The 21224-nt window shown below is 40.0% G+C and overlaps 1 protein-coding gene across 2 annotated transcripts in view; it reads left to right on the plus strand.

Annotated features, from left to right (window-relative positions):
* The window catches only part of Bach2 (BTB domain and CNC homolog 2), a 351042-nt gene that overhangs the window by 279847 nt on the left and 49971 nt on the right, over positions 1-21224 (plus strand). For both annotated transcript variants that reach the window (XM_070010786.1, XM_070010785.1), the window contains one exon: positions 4316-4570. In XM_070010786.1, coding sequence (XP_069866887.1) covers positions 4328-4570 — 243 coding nt within the window. In that variant the 5' untranslated portion in view covers positions 4316-4327. The remainder of the gene's footprint in view (positions 1-4315; positions 4571-21224) is intronic.

The raw sequence follows: 21224 nt of genomic DNA on the forward strand, positions 1-21224 counted from the left end.
CCATACTGCTTTCCAAAATGGTTGAACAAGTTCACACTCCCACCAACAATGCAGTAGGGTTCCCATCTGGCCACATCCTCTCCAGCATCTGTTGCATTAGAGTTATTGATTATAGCTGTTCTACCTGGGGTGAGTGGAATCTCAATGTTGTTTTGATTGGCATTTCTTTTATGGCTAGAAAAGTTGAGCATTTCTTCATGTGTCTATTGGCCATTCTTATTTCCTGAAGTTTCTCTTTAGGTCGTTAGCCCACTTATTTATCCGGGAATTCTATGCCTCCATCAGAAAGAATAACATTGCCCCATTGTTAGGAAATGGAAAGACTTGGAAAAAATTATATTAAGTGAAGTAAGCCAAGCCCAAAGAAACATAGGTCCCATGGTTTCCCTTATTTGGAATAACTGGTATATGTCTGGGACAAGCAGAAAAGGTCATATAAGATTATGTTAAGTGAAATGAACCCCAAGATAGGGACACAAGTGTTTTTTTTCCTTTTTTGCTATTGTTTCTAACATATTTATAAGGTACCATGTGGTTTTTTTTGTTGTTTTGTATGTCCCTCCCCCTCGGTATAACTCCTGTTTTCACTGTATTTGATGTTGGTATAATTTGGGGAGGGGAAGGGAAAAAACAAAATGTTTAAATACAGATACAGGTGGACCCATTGCAACAATGAGATGTACAAGACACTATGTTGAAAAACAAACTTTACAATTTAGGCCAGGGAGGTGGGGGGGGGGGAGTGTAGCTGTTGAGGTGGGAGGGAAGGGATGGCAAGCCTCAGTGTTAGGAGGGGTGGGAAATCACTTTTGGGGGCTAGGGATATAGCTCAGTGGAGTGCTTTCCTAGGAAAATATATGCAACTATATGCAGGATCTGAATTTAATCCCTGCAAACACACACACACACACAAACATTTGCATTTATGTTAGCAATGAAAACTTAGCAACTGAAATTTTAAAATAGTACCACTTAACAATGGCCTTGAATATATTAATATTTAGGCATAAATCAGACAGAAGACATATAGTATATATACACTACTCCAAAGTATTGCTGGAAAAGATTAAAGATAAGCTAAATAGTGCCGGGCGCTGGTGGCTCACGCCTGTAATCCTAGCTACTCAGGAGGCTGAGATCTGAGGATCGCGGTTCAAAGCCAGCCCGGGCAGGAGAGACCGTGAGACTCCTATCTCCAATAAACCACCAGAAAACCGGAAGTGGCGCTGTAGCTCAAGTGGTAGAGCGCTCGCCTTGAGCTGAAGAGCTGAGGGACAGCTCCCAGGCCCAGAGTTCAAGCCCCACGACCGACAAAAAAAAAAAAAAAAAAAAAAAGATAAGCTAAATAAATGATACTATTCTGATGGGCCAAAAGATTCAATATCATTTAGATGAAAAGTCTTCCTATATGATTGATGGATGCAGAAAAAATCCTAGTGAAAATCCCAGAACACGATCTTATAAAAATTAGCAAGCTAATTTTACAATGTATATAAAAGTGCAACGGATCAAAATAACTTCGAAAAAGAACAAATCAAGCCATTGTAATACTGGCATAAAGATAGACAGATAGGTTGGTAAATGGAAAAGACACAGTCCATAAATAGATCTACATACACAGACAATGAATATCTGATAAAGCCAACCCAACAAAGAGGTTTTAACAGCTGTGCTGGAGCAAGTGGATATTCACCTGATATTTACCTCAATCCATAACTTGTAACACATGAAAAAAAATGATGCAAAATTGCCCCGTCCCCAAATGTAAGAACTTAAAAAAAAAAAACTTCTTGCATGAAATCACTGCACCCTTTCCAATCTTTGCAAGTTAGACAAAGACCGTTTTTAATATGATTTGGGTTCAAAGCCAGACTCGGCTGGAAAGCCCCTAAAACTCTTTATCTCCAGTTAACTACCAAAGCTAGAAGTAAAGCTGTGGCTCAAGTGATAGAGTAGTAGCCTTGAGCACAAAAGCTCAAGGACAGTGCCCAGGCCCTGAATTCAAGCTCCAAGACAGCACCATAAAAAAAAAAAATCCAGCATCATCAGGGATTAGAGAAAATAAATTAAAACTGACAGGAGAGCTAGAGGTGTGGCTCAAGTGGCAGAACATCACCCAAGTAAGTATTAGTGAGCTTGAGGTACTGAGATCAACACCTAGTATCAGAAGAAAAAAAAATCACCTTTAAAACCACAAGAAGATATCATAGTAAACCTATCAGAGTGGCCAAAGTTAGAAAGATAAGCAATACCAAATGTTGGCAAGGATGTGAAAAAACTGGAACTCCCAGACACTGCTAGGGAAAACGTTAAGTGGTATAACCACCTTAGAAAACAATGGCGGTTTCTTTAAAACCTAAACTTACACAATCAGCTCCATCAAAAAGAATATATGAATGCATATGTTCATATAAAGTCTTACACTAATATTTTCCACACCTTTATTTGTAATAGCCAAAAGTTGAAAAAAACTAAATATTTACAAATAGACAACCAGATTTTTTAATTATACTATATCACTATAATAGAACACAGATAAGTAATATAAAAGCAAACTTTTGATACATTCAAGGACATGAGTGAATGGAAAATTAATGATGCTAAGCAAAAGAATCCAACCTGAGAACTTGTTGTCTCATGCATATAATCCTAGCTACTGGGAATTCTGAAATCTAAGGAAAGGTGTTCCAATCCAGCCTAGACAGAAAAGTCTGTAAGACTCTTATCTCCAGTTAACCACCAAAAAGCCGAAAATGGAGCTGTGGCTCAAGTGATGGAGCATCAGTCTTGAGAGAAAAGGCGAAGGGGCAACACTAGGCTCTGTGTTTAAGCACTACTACTGACACACATGCATGTGTACACACACAGAGAATTAAGGCAAAGGGCTTACTACTGGAATTACTATTACTGATAAACATTACTGAAAAACATATCATATAAATTAATTATAAATAATATATTTTAAAATACCTCAAAGGACACATTTTAAAGCCAAGAAGACTTTTGTTAATCCTCACTCAGCTGGGCACTGGTGACTCACACCTTTAATTCTGGCTACTCAGGAGACTGAGATGTGAGGATCATGATTTGAAGCACAAGTCAGTGAAACTTTTTATCTCCAATAAATTTCCAAAAAGCTGGAAGTGGAGTTGTGGTTCAAGTAGCAGAGCATAATACCTAAGCAAAGTAGCTCAGAGATAGTGCCCTGGCCCTGAGTTTAAACCCCAGGACCAGCATGCAAAAAATAAAAAAGCAATATTTACTTGAAATACATCTTACCGTTATTGATATAAACATATATATATATATATATATATATATATATATAAAGTTTGCTGAGGTAGTGACAATACAATCCCACTCCTGAGAACTAGTGACAGTCTGGTTGTGTTTTGTCTTGAAGTGGAAGAGGGTAGATATAATAGAAGGATGTGTCCACTCTTTGGTACCATTGTTTCATTCATTTGTTAAATCACACATTGTGATTAGATACTTCCTTGACTTGGCATCTTAGACATATTTCAATTTAGGAACTTCTGTGTTTTGCATTAAAACAGCATTTCAAATACTTGAAAAACCACTCCTTTCCTCTGTTAGTGCTTAAAGCTTACTGTTCCTATGTGAATGTTCCATTCCAGCTTCCTGAAAACTACCAAGTTTTAATGTACAGAAGTGTTGCACATATTTATAAGAGCAGCACAAAAGCAACTAAGCAACTAATGATCAGTAGGGAGTAGGAGAGAAGAGAAATAGACTGTGGGCAGTAGGGGGAGTGAGGGTATATATAGCTGGGGGGAAATAAAGAAGATTGAACACTATCAAAATAGACTATTTGCAACTATGAAAACAGAACAAGGATATCCGTTTGGAAATTCTATTTCTAGGGGAAGGGTGCAGGGAATGTTGGAGGGGATAAAATTGTTTGAAATATAGTGTTAACATGTATCAAGATGTAATAATGAAATCCCTTCTCTCTATATAAATGACACAAGCCAAAAATATTAATAAAAACAAAGTACAGATGTATTTGAAATATCTGCAGTGTTCCATTAACATCTGGCTTTGTTATCATGTGAGAAAAGAATGCCAGGAGTGTAAGAGATAAAAGTCAACCATAGAATTTGGACTCCAGATGTATTTTCTGACCTCATTGTGCTACCCAAGCATGAACATGCAGATTAGTGAGATCTGGGAACCATGATGACATCCCCCTCACCTTTCTGTCACTCTCATGATGGTTGTAACTCTCTCTCTCTCTCTCTCTCTCTCTCTCTCTCTCTCTCTCTCTCTCTCTCTCTCTCTCTCTCTCCTTCAGGGTGTGAACGGCATGTCTGTGGATGAGAAGCCTGACTCCCCCATGTACGTGTATGAGTCCACAGTCCACTGCACCAACATCCTCCTGGGCCTCAATGACCAGCGGAAAAAGGACATTCTCTGTGACGTGACTTTGATCGTGGAGAGGAAGGAGTTCCGAGCCCATCGGGCCGTGCTGGCTGCGTGCAGTGAATACTTCTGGCAGGCTCTGGTTGGACAGACAAAAAATGACTTGGTGGTCAGCTTGCCTGAAGAGGTACAGTGACTTGATTTGCTGGTGTGGTTCTCAAAGGAGGTTCTTAGGTATATTCTGTGCTCCATCGATGTCCAAGTAACCCATACTTCAGTTTGTGGCCTAGAGAGTTTCTATTTGATACACTTGAAGTCTCAGAGGGATGAATATGAACAGAGCATGTTTCTTTAGGGGAACTGAGCCTCTGGGGCTCAGTCACTCATAGTTTCTAGTTCACTTCAACTTCCGGATTTGAGTTGTTTGGTACCATCCTGAATGTGGGATCTGAATCAGTGAATCAGTGCTATGATTTCGCTCTTTCAAATGGTGTGAAGATTACTAGATTTCCCTTGAGAATAAAGAATGAAAGCCTTCTCATTGCCTTCCTCACTTGGGCAAAAGATAAAGCACCAATAATTCTTGTCCTTATTATGAGATTCTAAGTGGTGTAAACTTTTTCATCATTGATGAAAATACCCTACTCAGGTTTCTTAATTACTTCAGTAAATCCAGTCATTTTGCTACTCTGGGGACTTGAGTAGCAGGACCTGCTCTGTCCAGAGATGATGTTCAGTTGTATGGTTTGAGCTACAGAATGTAGAGAATGGATTTACAATGGAAAATCATTAAATTGGTCATCTTTTAGACTATGTATACAGTTGTTCTTTGGGCATCCTGGTTTCCCTTACTTTCAGGACATTAAGGGCCATACTGAGCATCCTTGGCTTTGTGTTCAGGGCAGTTATTTCCTGTGTCCTCTGGTACAGTGTGCAAGTAAAACACTAGAACCACCAGTAGCAGTTGTACAAGTTGTGCACTGCACAATTTTTGCAAATAGGCCTCAAGGTTGTCCACTTTCTCACTGAATAGTTTTTTACAGCAATATAAAAGAAAACTAAAGACCTAACACTTGGATGTGAGGTACTCATGATTATAACTACAGATGCTTTTGGAGACCTAGAAAAATAATGCTAATGAATAAATCAGGTTATATATAAGATGATAGGAAGTACTGGGGTGAGCACTTGCTCTATCAAGAAGTATCTGAATCTGAGATAAAACACAAATAATGGGTATGACTATACTTATGATTTCAATACTCAGGAGGCAGTGGCTAGAAAATCACAAGTTCAAGACTAGACTGGATTACATAGTGAGTTCACGGCCAATCTGGTCTGTTCAGAAAGATTAAACAATGTTTAGTAACTTGCCTAGCATGGCCAATGCATTGGATTTGAACACCAGTACTAAAAACAAGCAAAAAGTGGCAAACAAGGTACACGAAATGGAGGGAGTCACCAGATTTCAGTCCCTTAGTAAGCAATGTCTACAATTACCTGTGAGGAGCAGATGATAAAATGCCGGTTGCATAATCACTCAGTATTTCCACATTAGTATTCTTTAAATATATATACACACACACAGATATATATATATATATATATATATGTACACACACATACACCACAAAATGCTCCATCAACACTCTTCATACCACTAGTGAATCAACAGCTAGAGAGACTTAAGAAGGAAGGGAACCAATCAGTGGCAGAAGACATAACTATGGCTGGGGTAAGGAGAGTAGCACTGCATGCCAGGTAACCCGAAAGACTGAGGAATGGCAGCTGAGGTGTGGCTGGGGATCTGAGCTCCATTTTCCCATCTTCATTAAGGTGGAGGACATACTTAACCATTTTATAGGTTGCCAGTAGTATTAGTGACCTAAGGACTCTAAAATTTTTCAGAGCCAGGCGCTGGTGGCTCACTCCTTTAATCCTAGCTACTCAGGAAGCTGAGATATGAGGATGGCAATTCAAAGCCAGCCCAGCAGGAAAGTCAGTGAGACTCTTTATCTCCAATTAATCACCAGAAAACCAGAAGTGGCTCAAGTGATAGAGTGTTCACCTTGAGCTGAAGAGCTCAGGGACAGTGCCCATGCCCAGAGTTCAAGCCCCATGACCAAAAAAAAAAAAAAAAAAAAAAAAAATTCAGCACACTGCCTGTCACATAGCAGGTATTTGTCATATAGCCCTTTCTTCTCTAAATGGGAGCAAAATGTTTTCTTCCTTCTCTTTAACCTAGAATTCTCTAGAAATATTTGGAAAACTTACAGTTATGCAACATAGTCTTGACAAAGAATGTAACCTTTACAGTTTATTATCTGTTCCATGTTTTAAAACCATTTTATGTATTGTACTACTTTGCAAAAGAAATAGGTGACATTAATATACATATGCAAATGAAAATCATATCTTATGTAATTAGCCTTTCTTTAGTGGCTCTGTTAGCCCCATTCTTGGATCAGATCATGTCCCTTAAGCCTGGGCTGGACCCTGTTCAGCACTGGAATCCTGACCTAGCCACGTTCTCGGAGCCCCAAGTCTTACCTGTAAGAGCCCTAAAATTCTAGCATCCTTGAATCTGTTTCTCTCTCTCTCTTGCTCCCTCTCTCTTTCTCTCTCCAATTTGAGGCAGATCTCTCTCTCTTGTCTTCCCAATATTAGAGAGAGAAAGAGGAAGGAGGGAAGGAAGGAAGAAAGGAAGAAAGAAAGAAAGGAAGGAAGGAAGGAAGGAAGGAAGGAAGGAAGGAAGGAAGGAAGGAAGGAAGGAAGGAAGGAAAAGAAAAGAAAAGAAGGAAAGAAAAGAAACCGAGCCAGAAGGACTGGGAAGCAAAGACATGGTGCAGTGTGGAACAGCCATGCAGCACTACAAGCAGCCAAGCACAGATGCCAATAAGATTATGGAGTCTTCTTGTCTGGAAGTTTTTATGGAAGCTATGAAAGCTGTTAATGTCTCTGGAATGGTTTAGGTCCAGTCTGTCAAGAAAGCAATCCAACAGGCATGATTATCTTTGGACAGTCCCTGTGATATGTAATGCTACAGCAAGTTTATAATATGGCAGCACAGGATGTCACTAGCACTCTGAGCTGGGTGAAATGGTAGCACAGAGGGGAGAGTTCTAAGGGACACAGAGGGTGATCCTGGGAAGCAGTATGACCACAGTAAGAAGGGCAAAGCGGTCACCCAGCCCAGAGCACAGAGCAGTCCGTTTTCTTCCCCATGATGCCAACTAACAAACCTTTGTGGGAGACACCGTGCTGCCTGAAAAAGAATAAAAGCAAATTTTAACAGCTAAAGAGCATTAACCATAAGGGGCTGGGAATGCCTGGCCCTGAACCAGCTGCATGTGAGATATCAGACAAACCAATCAACTTCCTTGGACCTATGTATTCATTCAGAAAAACATATATCAAGGTCTGTTCTAGATGCGGTGTGAACTTTGCTTGTATAACAACTGGGGAGGAGGAGAAAGGAAAGATTACTATATGCCATTAAGGAAATTTAAAATAGAAATGAGGGGCTGGGAAGGTGGCTTAGTGGAAGAGTGCTGGCCTCGCATGCAGGAGGCCCTGGGTTCGATTCCCCAGCACCACATAAGCAGAAAAAGCTGGAAGAGGCTCTGTGGCTCAAGTGGTAAAGCGCTAGCCTTGAGCTAAAGAGCTGAGGGACAGCACCCTGGCCCAGAGTTCAGGCCCCACGACCAGCAAATAATAATAATAATAATAAAATAAATAAAAATAAAATAGAAATGAGGATTAGGAAATATTAGGGTACAGGTGATGGGATTTTAAATAGGTTATCAAGGAAGGCTTGTTTGCAGGAGTGACTTTTGGAGATACACCTGGAGGGGGGGGGGGAAGGTAGCTGTGCTGACAGCTAGAGAAAGAATGAAGTAGGCAGAGCAATACCAATAAAAGGACCAGAGGCTGGACAGGCATGGCATGTCTAACACACGATAGCAGAAATGAGGGAAGGTGAAATGAGGAGAGACATGTCAGACCGGTGACTGAGCACCTTACCAGACAGTTGACCTTCACTTGTAATGAACTGGAAAGCCATTAGACGATTCCACAGAAGATTATTTTGACTGCCATGTGAAAATACATTGAAAGAGTGCACTGGAAGAGGCAGGAAAACTCCTGAAGTGACCAAAACAATAATCAAGACATATGATAGGATGGTCTTGACCAAGGGATGTCAAATGTCAGTATCAGGATCTGGCGGTATTTTAATGGTAGAGCTTAGGCTTTTTTCTCACAAATTGGATGTAAGATAGGAGAGAAAAAGAAGAGATTCCAAGGGTTGGGCCCTGAACTAATAGAAGAACTGAGTTGTGGTTAACTGAGACTGTCAAAACTTGAAAGGAGCAGGGATGGGAGGACAGAAGGTGAAACAAGTTAGAAGTTCAGTTTTATGTATATTAAGTTTGAGATGTCTGTTCACATCTAAATATAGATGTCTAATACACAGTAGGGCATAGGTGGCTAGAATTCATGGGCACTGTCTAGTCTAGAGTTAAGAATTTTAAAACCAGATGGATATTGAAAGCCTCTCAGTAATGTAGAGGCCATTTGTGGTTTCATTGATCATTTTTGGTGGAGTCCTAGAAGCAAAAAGCAATCCAGTTTCATGCTACAGAGAATGAAAAAAGTGAAAAGCTAATGTAGGCTTTATTTTTAAGGTCTTTCAACTTAAAAGGAGTAGTGACGTGGGCTGGTCCAAGAAGCTAGAAAGAAGTTGTGTCAAAAGATATTTCATTTGTTTTTATGTCTTATGTAGGAAGAAATTCCAATATGTTTGTACTGTGTAGGCAAGGATTACCAGTATTCACCCAGACCTAGTTTTCTTCTCTTTGTTGCATACAGAGGAAAACTAAACTTGTAATCAGGCTGGCTATGACATGTAATCAATGACAAGTGATAAACTATTACATCACTTCTGGACTGAGGCTATTAAAAGTAGGTCTGAATTGTTCATACTGTTTACTATCCATGTAGCTGGTATCAAAGAAATCCAAGATGGTGCAGAAGCCTGAATCTTGGAGTCACTGATGGAAGAGAGCCAAGAAAATGAACCATCTGATGCAACTCAAATTCTGAGATGAATAAGAAATAAAGCTCTATGTTAAGTCAGTAAGCCTTGACATTTATCTGGATGTGTGGTACTTATCTGTAGTCCCAGATACTTAGCAGACTGAGGTAAGAAGATGGCTTAATCCTATAGTTTTGGTAAATATTGATACCCTATCGCAAAAAAAAAAGTTTTCTTTGCCACCACAGTAGAGCCTAATCTATTTTGACCAATACTTGAGCCTATAGAAAGACTCCAAAAGTGAGGAAAACGCTGACCATATAGGAGACAGAAGTCTGTTGCTAAATGAATGTCCTAGAGAATACAAAACTGGATAGGATCTTCTGGCTAAGGGCCAGACTCAACTTCTCAAGGGACAGACTTAAATGAAAAAAGGTAGAATTAGGCAGGAGATCAAACCTATGTCATAGGTTTATGATTCTGGGGCTTTTCTAGGAGAGGGGAAAAAAATCCTGCTGTCCAGGAAGAGAGAAGTAAGATTTGGAGGCAAACTGTTTAGATGTAGGAAAGAACTGTAGGACTCTGGAAGAGATGCCAGTGTAATTCTGTAACTTGTTTTTGTCACTATTCCCTAAATCCTCAGAAAATGTCTGATAGCTGTTCCCGGGAAATGGGAGTGGACCTATAGGATCTCTGGGCCATTCTGTAACCTAGAACACCAGCAGATTGTGGCAGATGCAGCTGGATCATGGCTATTGAACCAGTGCTGGAGGTTTTAGGATTTTGATGGGATTTCTTCACATGTAATGGCCTCAATTTCAATATGAGAGCACAGGGAGTAGTGATGCTAGGCCCTGCATGACTTGCAGAGCTGCCATTCAGATGAATGAAATACTTCTTGGAAGGATGGTGCTACTGAAATAGTAGTTGTTATTATTCCCATAAAAGGAGAGAATAGTCTACTCTGATGAAATGTCTCTTACCTCAGAACCTTCATTAAAAGCTGTGGTGCAATTTTCCAAGTTGCATTAGTGAGACTTGGCAGGAGATTAAAAACAAAAAAAAAGAAGAAATATTCTTCCAGGTAACTACTTGCCTGGCAAGTAAAAAGTTTTCAAGTCCTAGAATCGTGCTGATAATTCTGAAATGCCTTGAGGCAGAACTTATTTATAGTAATGGAAACGTGACTTCCAGTGCTGAGATCTGGGACTCTGTCTCAGAAGGGGTTGAAATAAAGCAAAGCCACAAAAAGGAAGCCTGATACATTTGTGGACGCCTCTCTGGAGGCCATGGGATGATGCTGATACCCACGGAAGAAAATCTAGTGTGAAAATAGCCACCAAAATAGCTAATTTTAAATCTGAGACACATAAGCTGTTTTCAAATCTCTTATATTTTTTTAAATCCTGAGGCCAGTATGTCCTATTTGAAGACTCTTGTGCAGAAATGTGTTCCTCTTTTGGTGTAGTAGTAGGAGTTGAGTAGACAAAAACCTAAGATACATCTTAAAATGATTTGTAAGTGACCTGATTTCAAAACCAGTTTTAAATTTTTTTCACTTTACCTATTTATTTCTATCTAATAAAAGAGAGCCACAAGAATCAACATTATGAAATGGATTTATAACAAAGACTTTGACAATAAAGTTACAATAAAGTTAAGAGACTGAGATATAAGATACCAGTTCAATGCCAGCCCAAACAGGAAAGTCTGTTTTATTCTTTTATTTCTAATTCAGTAGCACAAGGCCAGAAGTGGAACTGGTTCAAGTGGCAGAGTATCAGTCTTGAGCAAAAAAGCCAAGAACAGAACCTGGACCATAAGTTTAAGGCCCAGTAATGGTACACAGAAAATAAATAAGCAAAATTATTTGTAGTATATCTACTCTGTCGAGTATATGTCCTAGTTACTATTCCTGAGCTTTTTTTTTTTCTTTTTGTCTGTCATGGGGCTTAAACTCTGGGCCTTGGAACTGTCCTTCAGCTCTTCAGCTCAAGGCTAGCACTCTACCACTTGAGCCATAGCAACACTTCCAGCTTTTTCTGCTTATGTGGTGCTCAGGAATCAAACCCAGGAATTGTGCATGTTCGGCAAGCACTCTACCACTGAGCCACCTTCCCAGCCTTATCCCTGAGCTTTTGTGCTAGCACTCTACCACTTGAGCCATAGCTCCACTTCTGGTTTTTTGGTAGTTAATTAGAGAGAAAAGTCTCAAAGACTTTCCTGCACATGCTGGCTTCAAACCTCAAACCTCAGAGCTCAACCTCCTGAGTAGCTAGCATTACAGGTGTGAACCACTTGTGCCCTGCGTATTTTAAAGCTCATTTCTGCATTTGAACTAAATATCCCTTACCTTTCTTTCTTTCTCCTATTATGGGGACTCAGCTATTTCAATTAAGATTAATAATAGCTTTAAGACAAAGTTCAGAGCTATAAAATTCCTCACTTGATCAGTAATCATAACTATTATTTTGTCATATTTAATCATAGGACCTGGGCCTTTAACCAGGTACTTAATGAAACTTTCAATTCATGATAAGAAGTTAAATAGTACTTGGAAGAGTTTTTTTAAGTATTTCACTTCCCATCCAGATTACCCACTCAACCCCCTCCCTAATAGAAAGGTGTGATAACAAGACAGGATGGCTGTCTGCCATGGGCTATTGTAGGGCATGCCAACATGAACTGGCTGTAAGCCATTCTCCAATTAGCATGGCTTCATGGTTGCAGGGCAATCTCTGTTGAGCAGATCATTGAGTCATTCATGGTGTAGTGGTACTTTACTTACTTCTCAGAGAATAGGTTTCTTGTTCAGTGTTATTACCTGTCTTGCTCTGCCAATAAAAGTGCAGACTTTGTAGGCTAAAAGCCAAACAGAAGAGCAACATTGATTTCTCTTTACTTCCTGAAAACTGAGATGGCAATTGAACAGTGAAGGCATGATGTGTTTTTTAAAGTGTGTTATAAGAAAATAGTTCGCACACCAAAATACTCAGAGTTAGAATCAAAGAGCCAGTTTTTGTTCTGTCTTTTCTTTGGCAGTTTTTATAATTGGCACAAAGTTCAAGATATCAATAAAGTTACCTAATAATCTTAATGGATTCACATTCCATTCAAAACTTGGAATGTCACCAAACTGCTTCAGGTTTCAGCTCCATTGTTAAGGTGTTCGCAGCATTTCTGGTGGGTGTGCAGTTATAAAAGCAGACAGCCTTTTTGAAAGAGTTCCTTCTTATGGTGTGAACACCTGGAATCTTAGTTGGACAAGCTGTAAGCCAGGAAATCGATTCAGGAATTTTTTAATAAAATGTTTCATACCCAAGCTTTAGAGTGATGCATGGTTTTCAGAGGGAAAAAAAACTGTTCTGTTCTTCGAAGCACGAGGAAAGTAGAATCATGTGCACTAAGCAGTGGATATGTACGTTACTCAAATCACAAAGTCAGATAAAGGACTGGTTTGTTAGCTCTTTGAGAACCTGAGCAATTAAATAAGGTGCTGGTGTCTCACACCTGTTAATCCTAGCTACTCAGAAGGCTGAGATCTGAGGATTGCGGTTCGAAGCCAGCCCAGGCAGAAAAGTCCAATGAGACTCTTATCTTCAATTAACCACTCAAAAACTGGAAGTGGCACTGTGACACAAGTGGTAGAGCACTAGCCTTAAGCACAAAGAGGCTCAAAGATAGCACCTAGGCCCAGAGTTCAAGCCCTACCACAGACAATAATAAAAATAATAATAATAATAGCACTTTTGATTTCCCGTTACCTTGGAAGTGTTCTTTTTCCATTCATTTGATGCCCATCATAATATCTACACACTCCTAAAAGTGTTAGAGTCTTCCTGACTGATTCTGGCCCTACCCCAGGCTAGTGATGAAGGCACTTATTATCTCAGATCCACTACCATGTACAACCTGGTGAAAGATGTGGGAAGCAGCTTGCCCTCCAATGTGAGCACACTTTTTGACTGACTGACAGCAAAGAGAAATATTGGCAGTTGTTCTCAACCAAACCAAAAAGTTGGCCTGGGGGTGAAAAAATGCTGGGATTTAGCCAATAAAAGAAAAATTCCTGAGTTTAGACGGAAATCAAAGGCGGGTCAAAATTAGAGGCCTCCAACTTGTTAAAGTAATAACTATTTCAATTTATCTTCCCTGTTATTTTATTATTAAGCAATTGTACAAGATTACAATTCCATAAGTCAGGTTAGGAGTATAATGCATCTTGATCAGTGTCACTCCTTCCATTATTCTCCCCCATTTTACCCCATCCCATCCATACCCATCTTATTTTTAATATAGAATAGTATTAAATGTTACTGTTAGTCATATTTCCAGGTTATTTCTAAGCTACCTTTGGTCTATTGATTTGTTTGATTTCTTTCCCTGTATTAGGGCTTGAACTCTTTAGCTTTTCATTCAAGGCTACCACTCTTTATCACTTGAGCCCCAGCTCCACTTTCAGCTTTTTGCTAGTTAATTGGAAATAAGAGCTTTGTGGGCTTTTTTGCCTAAACTGGCTCAAACCTCCATCCTCAGACCTCAGCCTCCTGAGTAGATACGATTACAAGCATGAACCACCAATGCCTAGCTGATTTCTTTGATTTTTAAAATACTTTATTTGCAAGCCATGCCAAGAGCAGGCTCTGTGTGTTAACACACTCTGTTACCATACACAATCTGTGTGTTAAGCCATGTTGAGTAGCACAGACTGGAATGAAATGAGGTATATATGTCACTTCAAAGATCAGTCTAAGTACCTGGTGATTTGATGTCAGTGACAGAGCACTTTCCTAGGAAATGAAAAGCCCTGGGTTCAATTCTCAGTACTGCAAAAAGAGAAAGAAATGAAAAAAACACCTGTGAGCATATACTTAGCAAGCACAAAGTTCTGGATTCCATCTTCAGCTGAAAAATAAAAGTAACAAATCCATCAGAATGATCCTTCTAATACTTTGTTTTATTAGCTACAAAAAAGAGAAGAACAGAGAAACTAGAAAAGCTATTAAAAGGCCAGAAAAATGGCTGACAGGACCCTTGAGGGTCTTGCTGTGTGGAGCTGAGCACTCTGTGACCATGAAAGAGATTCTCATGTTTGTGCTGTCATTCACTGAAACCTTAGACCATAGGGTGGAAAAGAGGCTAGGCCTCTTAAAAATGTCAAGTGGAGCTGTCACAGCCCAGCAACTAAATTGTTCCCTACAATAAAAAAGGTAGAAATTTTTTTAAAGCGTGCAACATCAAGATTGAGAGTAAGTACATATAGGTTTGGAAAAATATTTAGGATACTAAGGGAAAAAATTAAAGCATACTTTTTATAACTCTGAAGTTTCTTGAATGGGTTAAACCCACCAGATTTACAAGATATCCATGTAAAGAAATGCAATTAATATTCTAAGTTCCGTTTAACAAACTTTCTCTATGCTTCCTATTTGAGACATGATCAAGATTTTCCTATCCATTGACAAAATAAAATTCTACCCATGTGAATGAGCTATTTCACCTAGATTAGAGGAGAACTTTATAACAGTACTTTATAACAGTACAAGATGCTAGACACTGAAGTAAGTTATCTTCAGAGGAGTATGTGTATAACTCATCAGAACAAGATTAAGTAGAGCAGATTAATAAAGTACAAGATTACATGGATGCTGATTGCTCACACCTGTAATCCTAACTATTCAGAAGACTAAGATCTGAGGATCATGAAGTTTGCCTAGGCAGGAAAGTCTCTTATATCAAATTAACCACCAAAAAGGTGGAAATGGAGCCGTGGCTCAAGTGGTAAAACACCAGCCTTGAACCAAAAAATTCAGGGACAGTACCCAAGCTCTGAGTTCAAACCCCAAAACTAGCCTAGAAAAAAGAGCAAAAACAAGATTAATAAAATCAGAAGAATAGACCACACATCATGGTTCATTTCTTTAGGGGATTAACTTAGAATTTCAAACAAGACCACCTCCTTCTAAGAATTTACAATGAAGTCAGAGAATCAAGACCATAGAAATTACAGGTGAATAACTGAAGAGCATTTGTTGTATATGCCATGCTGTATTGGCACTTTATGTTGCACATGTGCAAATGAGGTGAGAACAGGCCATGGTCTGGTTAGTTACATTGGGCCTTCACTACAAAAGAACTTATTTAAACAAAAGAACTTAGGCTTGATCGGGTAAGCAAAAGGAATTTACTAAAACATTGTAAGCACCTAAGACAAACACCTAAAATGACTGCTGCTCTGGGCACTAGGGACATAGCATTAAAGAAAACAGTTTCTCTTCTGTCATGGAATCTATGATCGACTAGATGTAACCATTAATAACCATTAGTTACCATTAGGAGTGTGGGTGACAAGGCTATAGGAAAAAATAACACAGGTGGGAGAGCAGTTAGGCCAGAGCTGAATGTGACATACAGTGGTCAGGAAAGGATCGCTGCAAGGGTGACAGAGGAACACAGACCAGGGCTTTGGGGGTGTTGGATGGAGACAGATTTTAAAAACCTGGTGGGCCATTTTGATGACTCTGACTTTACTAAGGGAAATGTTAGTCTATTAGAGGGTTCTAAATAAAACGACATAATCCAGATTACCTTTTGAAATGATAGCTGTGGAGGCTGAGTTGAGACTAGGCTGCAGTGAGGCGGGGCAGAATGGGGATGCCAGTTAAGTGGCTCCTGGAGAGATTGTGTTAAGTGTGATAACAGGGAAGTGTGAGCACAGGTTGGATTCTGACTCTTGATTGAAGGAGAAACTGCCAGGATTTCCCACTAACTAGCTGGAAGTGGGATGTGAGAGGGGGAAAAGAATCCAAGATGATTATGTGGTTAGGGCTATAAGACCAGAAAGCTGGGATTTGTCATTGATTGAGGCAGGAAAGACTGCAGGAGAGCAGGGATGACAGAGGAACAAGCAGTTGGGCAGGTGCATAGCACGATGCGTAGGTGATCAGTAGCAGCCAACTAAGCAATCTGGCAGAAGAAATAGGCAAAAGCTTCTCTGAGAATTTCACAGTAGGATAATTGAGCGTGCCTTGTGAAGTCTTTTAGGAAGGCTTTGTTGTTTGTTTGTTTTTGTAATTTACAGAGGAAAGTATCGGTAAGCACCAGCACGTCAGCTGAGGTGAAATTGTTAACCCAGCTTGCACTAACTTCCTCCCAGGGACAGCTCCTTTCCCTGGGGCTGCTGTAGAGGCCTCCTTGTTCTAGTGCTGGATGGGAGTTTCAGGGGAAAAGGGGAATTGTCACTATTCACAGTGTCATGTGAGCTGCCTGGTAGGAGTGGCTCTTCAAGGTTCAGCCAGAGTGTAACAGTGGGTTCCCAGACATTTTTTGCCAATGACCTCTTTGACGAGTCACTAAGTCTCACAGACTGCCTTTCATTTGGAAGCCAAATTTCTCTTCATTCTTTGCTCTCCCCCTACCACATAAGTCTGTGAGAGACACACATTCTAAGCATATTTCGTTCCTCAAGAGCAGGCTTTGCCCACTTCGAGACTATTCCTTCACATTCCATTGCCTCTTCTGCTCTCCCTCTGAGATTCCTACAGTCTGCTCTTAAAATAATGCCAACTTATTTATCCAGATTTTTTTCCTCCCCCAAAGAAATGCCAAAGGCTTTTCATGAGAATTTTTTAAGAGTGTGGACTTGGGAGAATGTGTTTAGAATAGGGACTTGGACAGCCTCAGCCCTTGAAAGATTCCTATTGACAGAAATGACGGGCATTGAACCCACGCTACATGGAGAACTTTCTCTCTGCATGTCCTGCTAATGACAGTCCAGCCCAAGACCACATCCCTGGGAACTGGCTATTCTGGCCATTGCCTGGACAGAAAGAAGGTCAATTTGCCCTCTCCACCTTCCTCTTTCCAACTGAGTTTATTTTAAAAACCCTACTAGTGAGATAAGCTGATCACAAAGGGAGAAAATACTTTGTGATTCCACTTGAAGTATCTAATAGAGTCAAATTTATAGAAACAGGAACTAGGAAATGGTGGTTACCAGAGGCTGGCAGGGCTGGGGAGTGGTGGGGGGAAGGAAGGGGGCAGGGAAGAGGAACTATTATTTATTAGGTAGAGTTTCAGATTTCCAAGGTAAAAAAGTTCTGGAAATCTGCTTCATAACAATATGAATACACTTATTACTACTGAACTGTACATGTTTTTAGGTCAAATTAAAGATTTTTGAAAGCTGGACATGGTGGTATATGCCAATAATCCCAGCATGAGGAAGTTGAGTCAGAAAGATTGTTTAAGGCCAGCATAGTCTCACAAATCACAATACTCTATGTTCAAAAAAATGATTTCTGAGCTTGGAGGTATGGCTCAAGTAGTAGAGTGCCTGCCTAGCTAGCCTGGGGGCCTGAGTTCGAATCCCTAGTACTGCTCAAAAAATATCTGAAAAGAACATAATTGTCTGTCAATGCCAGGCCTTCCTGCTTGCTTTATTTTGTAGAAGTAGTTGTCCAGCCTCTACACCCAACCTGGCCTCCTAGAATCAGAGACCAGTGTCAAGAGAAGATCCTTCTACTACCCACTACACAATTTGAAGCCTTGATCCAACTGCTGACCTCAAATTGAGTTTAAATTAGAATCAGTATGTCAAATGCAGCTGGCACAGAACACAGATGGCTGAGGAGCTAGATCAGGAAGACCCAGAAACCAGGAGGTCATATTGTTGCAAGAGCATTGCTTTTGCCTTACTCTAGTTGCTCATGCAGTGCTATATTCTGTCCCAACTTCTTCTCAGTCTTGGTGAGTTACAGACATTTATTGAATATCCACCATGAGTAAATTACAATACTTACTACTATATTTTAGAATGTGTTCTTCAATCTCATCTTCCTTTTCCATTGCCTTCCATCTTCCATCCCTCCTACTTATAATCAGTGGTTTCTATTCCACTCATTAGCAAAGATTTAAAGATTACCTGATTCTATTCTAAAACTTGTCCAAGATATTATTAAGGAGGAAAGGCTTTGGGCTGTTTTCTCCTGCCATTTTAGAGTGTATAGAATGAAAGGGTGTGTACAACATTTATGATACGTTTTAATGGCTCAGTCATTATGTCAAGCCCAAGAAAATGACAAGATAAAACACGCTGCTTCCATTCAAACAAAACTGTGTGCCTTTGTGGCTGACTACACCCGCTCACCTGACAGGTCTAAATAGAAAGGTATTGTTCAGAGAAGGAAACTAAAGCCTAGAAACAATGCCTGTATAAATATCTTGAAACTCAGGCTATTGAGTGTGCATTTGTTTAATTTCAAGGTTTTCTAGTCATACAGTTCAATTTTAGTTGAATACGAATGATGGGCTTTGAAAATGTCCATGCTTAAAAAATTGTTGATCTTTTATTTTACTTTTTATGACTTCCATAACGTTCTCTATGGGCTCCTTGTGCTCTCTGAAAATTGTTGGTGATCTCAGCAGACTGGTTGGACCAGGCTAGCATTCCAATACAAAGCACTTTGAAGGAGATGTCATTCATAGACTGATAGGTGACTTGAGGATGTTCAGAACTCTCTATTTTGCCAACTCACTGGCCCATATATTTTGCCAATAGTGTCCAGAGTAAATGAAGATATTATCAGCTTTTTCCTTCTTGTAATCACTTTGTGTGTATGTGTATCTCTGATTAGTGTGTTATGAAGTGAGGAGCATCAAGGATTGGATGCTAGAATGTAGCTTCCCTTCCATTTGGGGGTGCTTTTATAATGACATAGGCAGCTCTCCAGTCTGTGCTTAGACCTTGGTGGCAATAGGGTGCTCACCACCACTCAAGAGCATCCCTTCCATTTTGTACAACTGTGATTACCAGAAAGTTCTTTCATTCCTATTTATAATAGGATAATCATCCTCTTTCAAATGTGGTTCTACTTAGGCCCTCAGGAATGGAGGAGAACAAATATGATTTCATCCTTTCATGATAGTCTGGTAGATCTCTAAAGATAATCCTCCCTTGGTATCTCCATAAGTCTCCTCTGACAGGGTTCAACATCTCATGTCCCCCATGCTACCTGGGTTGCAGGTTTAGTGAAAATTATGATCCCTGTTGTTCATGACTATTCTCAACGTGTAGTGTCAGAACTTAATACAAATCTCAGTGTGATCTGAATAGTTAAAAGTAGACTAACTATATGACTTAATGTCCCTGCATTGTACACCTATTAATGTAGCCTAGGACTGTGTTAAGTTTCCTAGCAACTGTCACAGTACTGACCCATCTTGTTAGCCAGGAGTTTCCTACTCTGTCCTTATAAACTTGTCCTAGTACAAGACATTTGTTTTTCTTAAATTTGCATCTTTTTTTCTGGTGGCCTGTGGTTAGAACTCATGGCTTCATGCTAGCTGAACCATGTCTATAGCCCATTTTTTTGCTAGTTATTTTGGAGCAAGCATCTGGCATCCTGTCTGGATACACACTTAGACCACAATCTGCCTATTTTTGTTTCCCATTGTAGCTAGGATGACAGGAAAATGTCACTATGCCTGGCTTCCTTTTGTTAAATTGAATATTTATGCATTCCCACAATAATACCAGCCTGTGACCATCATTTAGGAACTTGATTCCCCTTAGGAACTCACCAGTTACCGCCCACATATTTTCTAAGTCAAAGAAGTTAAGCAAGGCAGGACAGAGCAGTCAGAAAAAAAAAAAAAAAAAAAAGCTAAGTCACATCACCAGACATTTCTCCCCAAGTTGAAGTTGACATCAGTTCATCAACCAAGTACCAATCACCTCCTTGTTTTTCATATTTTTTCAGTGAGTGACCTAAGAGATATCAGCTTCCTTGCTAAAAATCCTCGGATGCTATTTCTACTGCAGTCTCTGAGCAGTAATCTCATCAAACCCAGAAATGCAGTTATTTTGGCATGACTTATTCCTAATGAAGCTTGAATCATCTGCCACTTTCCTGTCTGGGTTCTGAGTGGGTTATGCTTTGTTTGCCAAGCCTGGAAGGATCAAGTATACAATTCACATGGAACTATTGTTCAAAGACTTGGTTTGACTCATTAAGAGCATCAAAACATCCAGAGAGTGGGTGGGAAGGCTTAGAAGTGCTGCAAACTGAGTGACAGGGTAAAGACTCCTCCTTCTGTGTATCAATATAAAAATGGAAAGGAAATCAGAAAGAAAGATCATTCAATTCTTGGGAGAAGACATGACTGGGTTAAGATTACAAAACGGAAGCAAAAGCTGGATATTAGGGAGGAAAATCAAAAACGTGTGTGTTTCCAAATCTGTGGAAACAAGTTGAATAAAATCTCCTTAGAAGGCAGCCCCATTTAGGCATGGCTAAGGACCCAGTACTAGACCCCTGGAGAAATATACTTATATCATGGAATTCCTTCACCATGGAATGGGTTTATAAATCTCCCATAAGGAACCAGATTTAAAACCTACCAAAATAGCTGGGCATAGGTGACTCAATGCTGTCATCCTAGCTATTCGCCAGGCTGAAATCTGAGAATCATAGTTCACAGCCAGCCCCAGCAGGAAAGCCCTCCAAATTAATCAGCAAAAAGCTGCAAGTGGAGGCTCTTGAAAAAGCTGAAGGACAGACGGGGCCAAGCATTGAGTTCAAGTACCAGTACTGACACCAAAGGGGTGGGGGAGGGGAGGGGAGAGAACCTACTAAGAAAAGCCATTCTCACAAAGTTCCCTTAGCCCTGGGTCAGACACTAACAGTGTGTCCAATCCAGGCAGGATGTTGTGGGGTAGTGTCCGTTCATTTTGTATTCAACATCAGTCTCCCCGGTTTTGTTTGGTACATTTTCCTGTTTCTGTCTTTCTCCAAGATGTTGTTTC

The sequence above is a fragment of the Dipodomys merriami genome, unplaced genomic scaffold (genome assembly GCF_024711535.1).
Source record: "Dipodomys merriami isolate MVZ:Mamm:240054 unplaced genomic scaffold, mDipMer1.0.p SCAF_8, whole genome shotgun sequence".
NCBI classification, from domain to species: Eukaryota; Metazoa; Chordata; class Mammalia; order Rodentia; family Heteromyidae; genus Dipodomys; species Dipodomys merriami.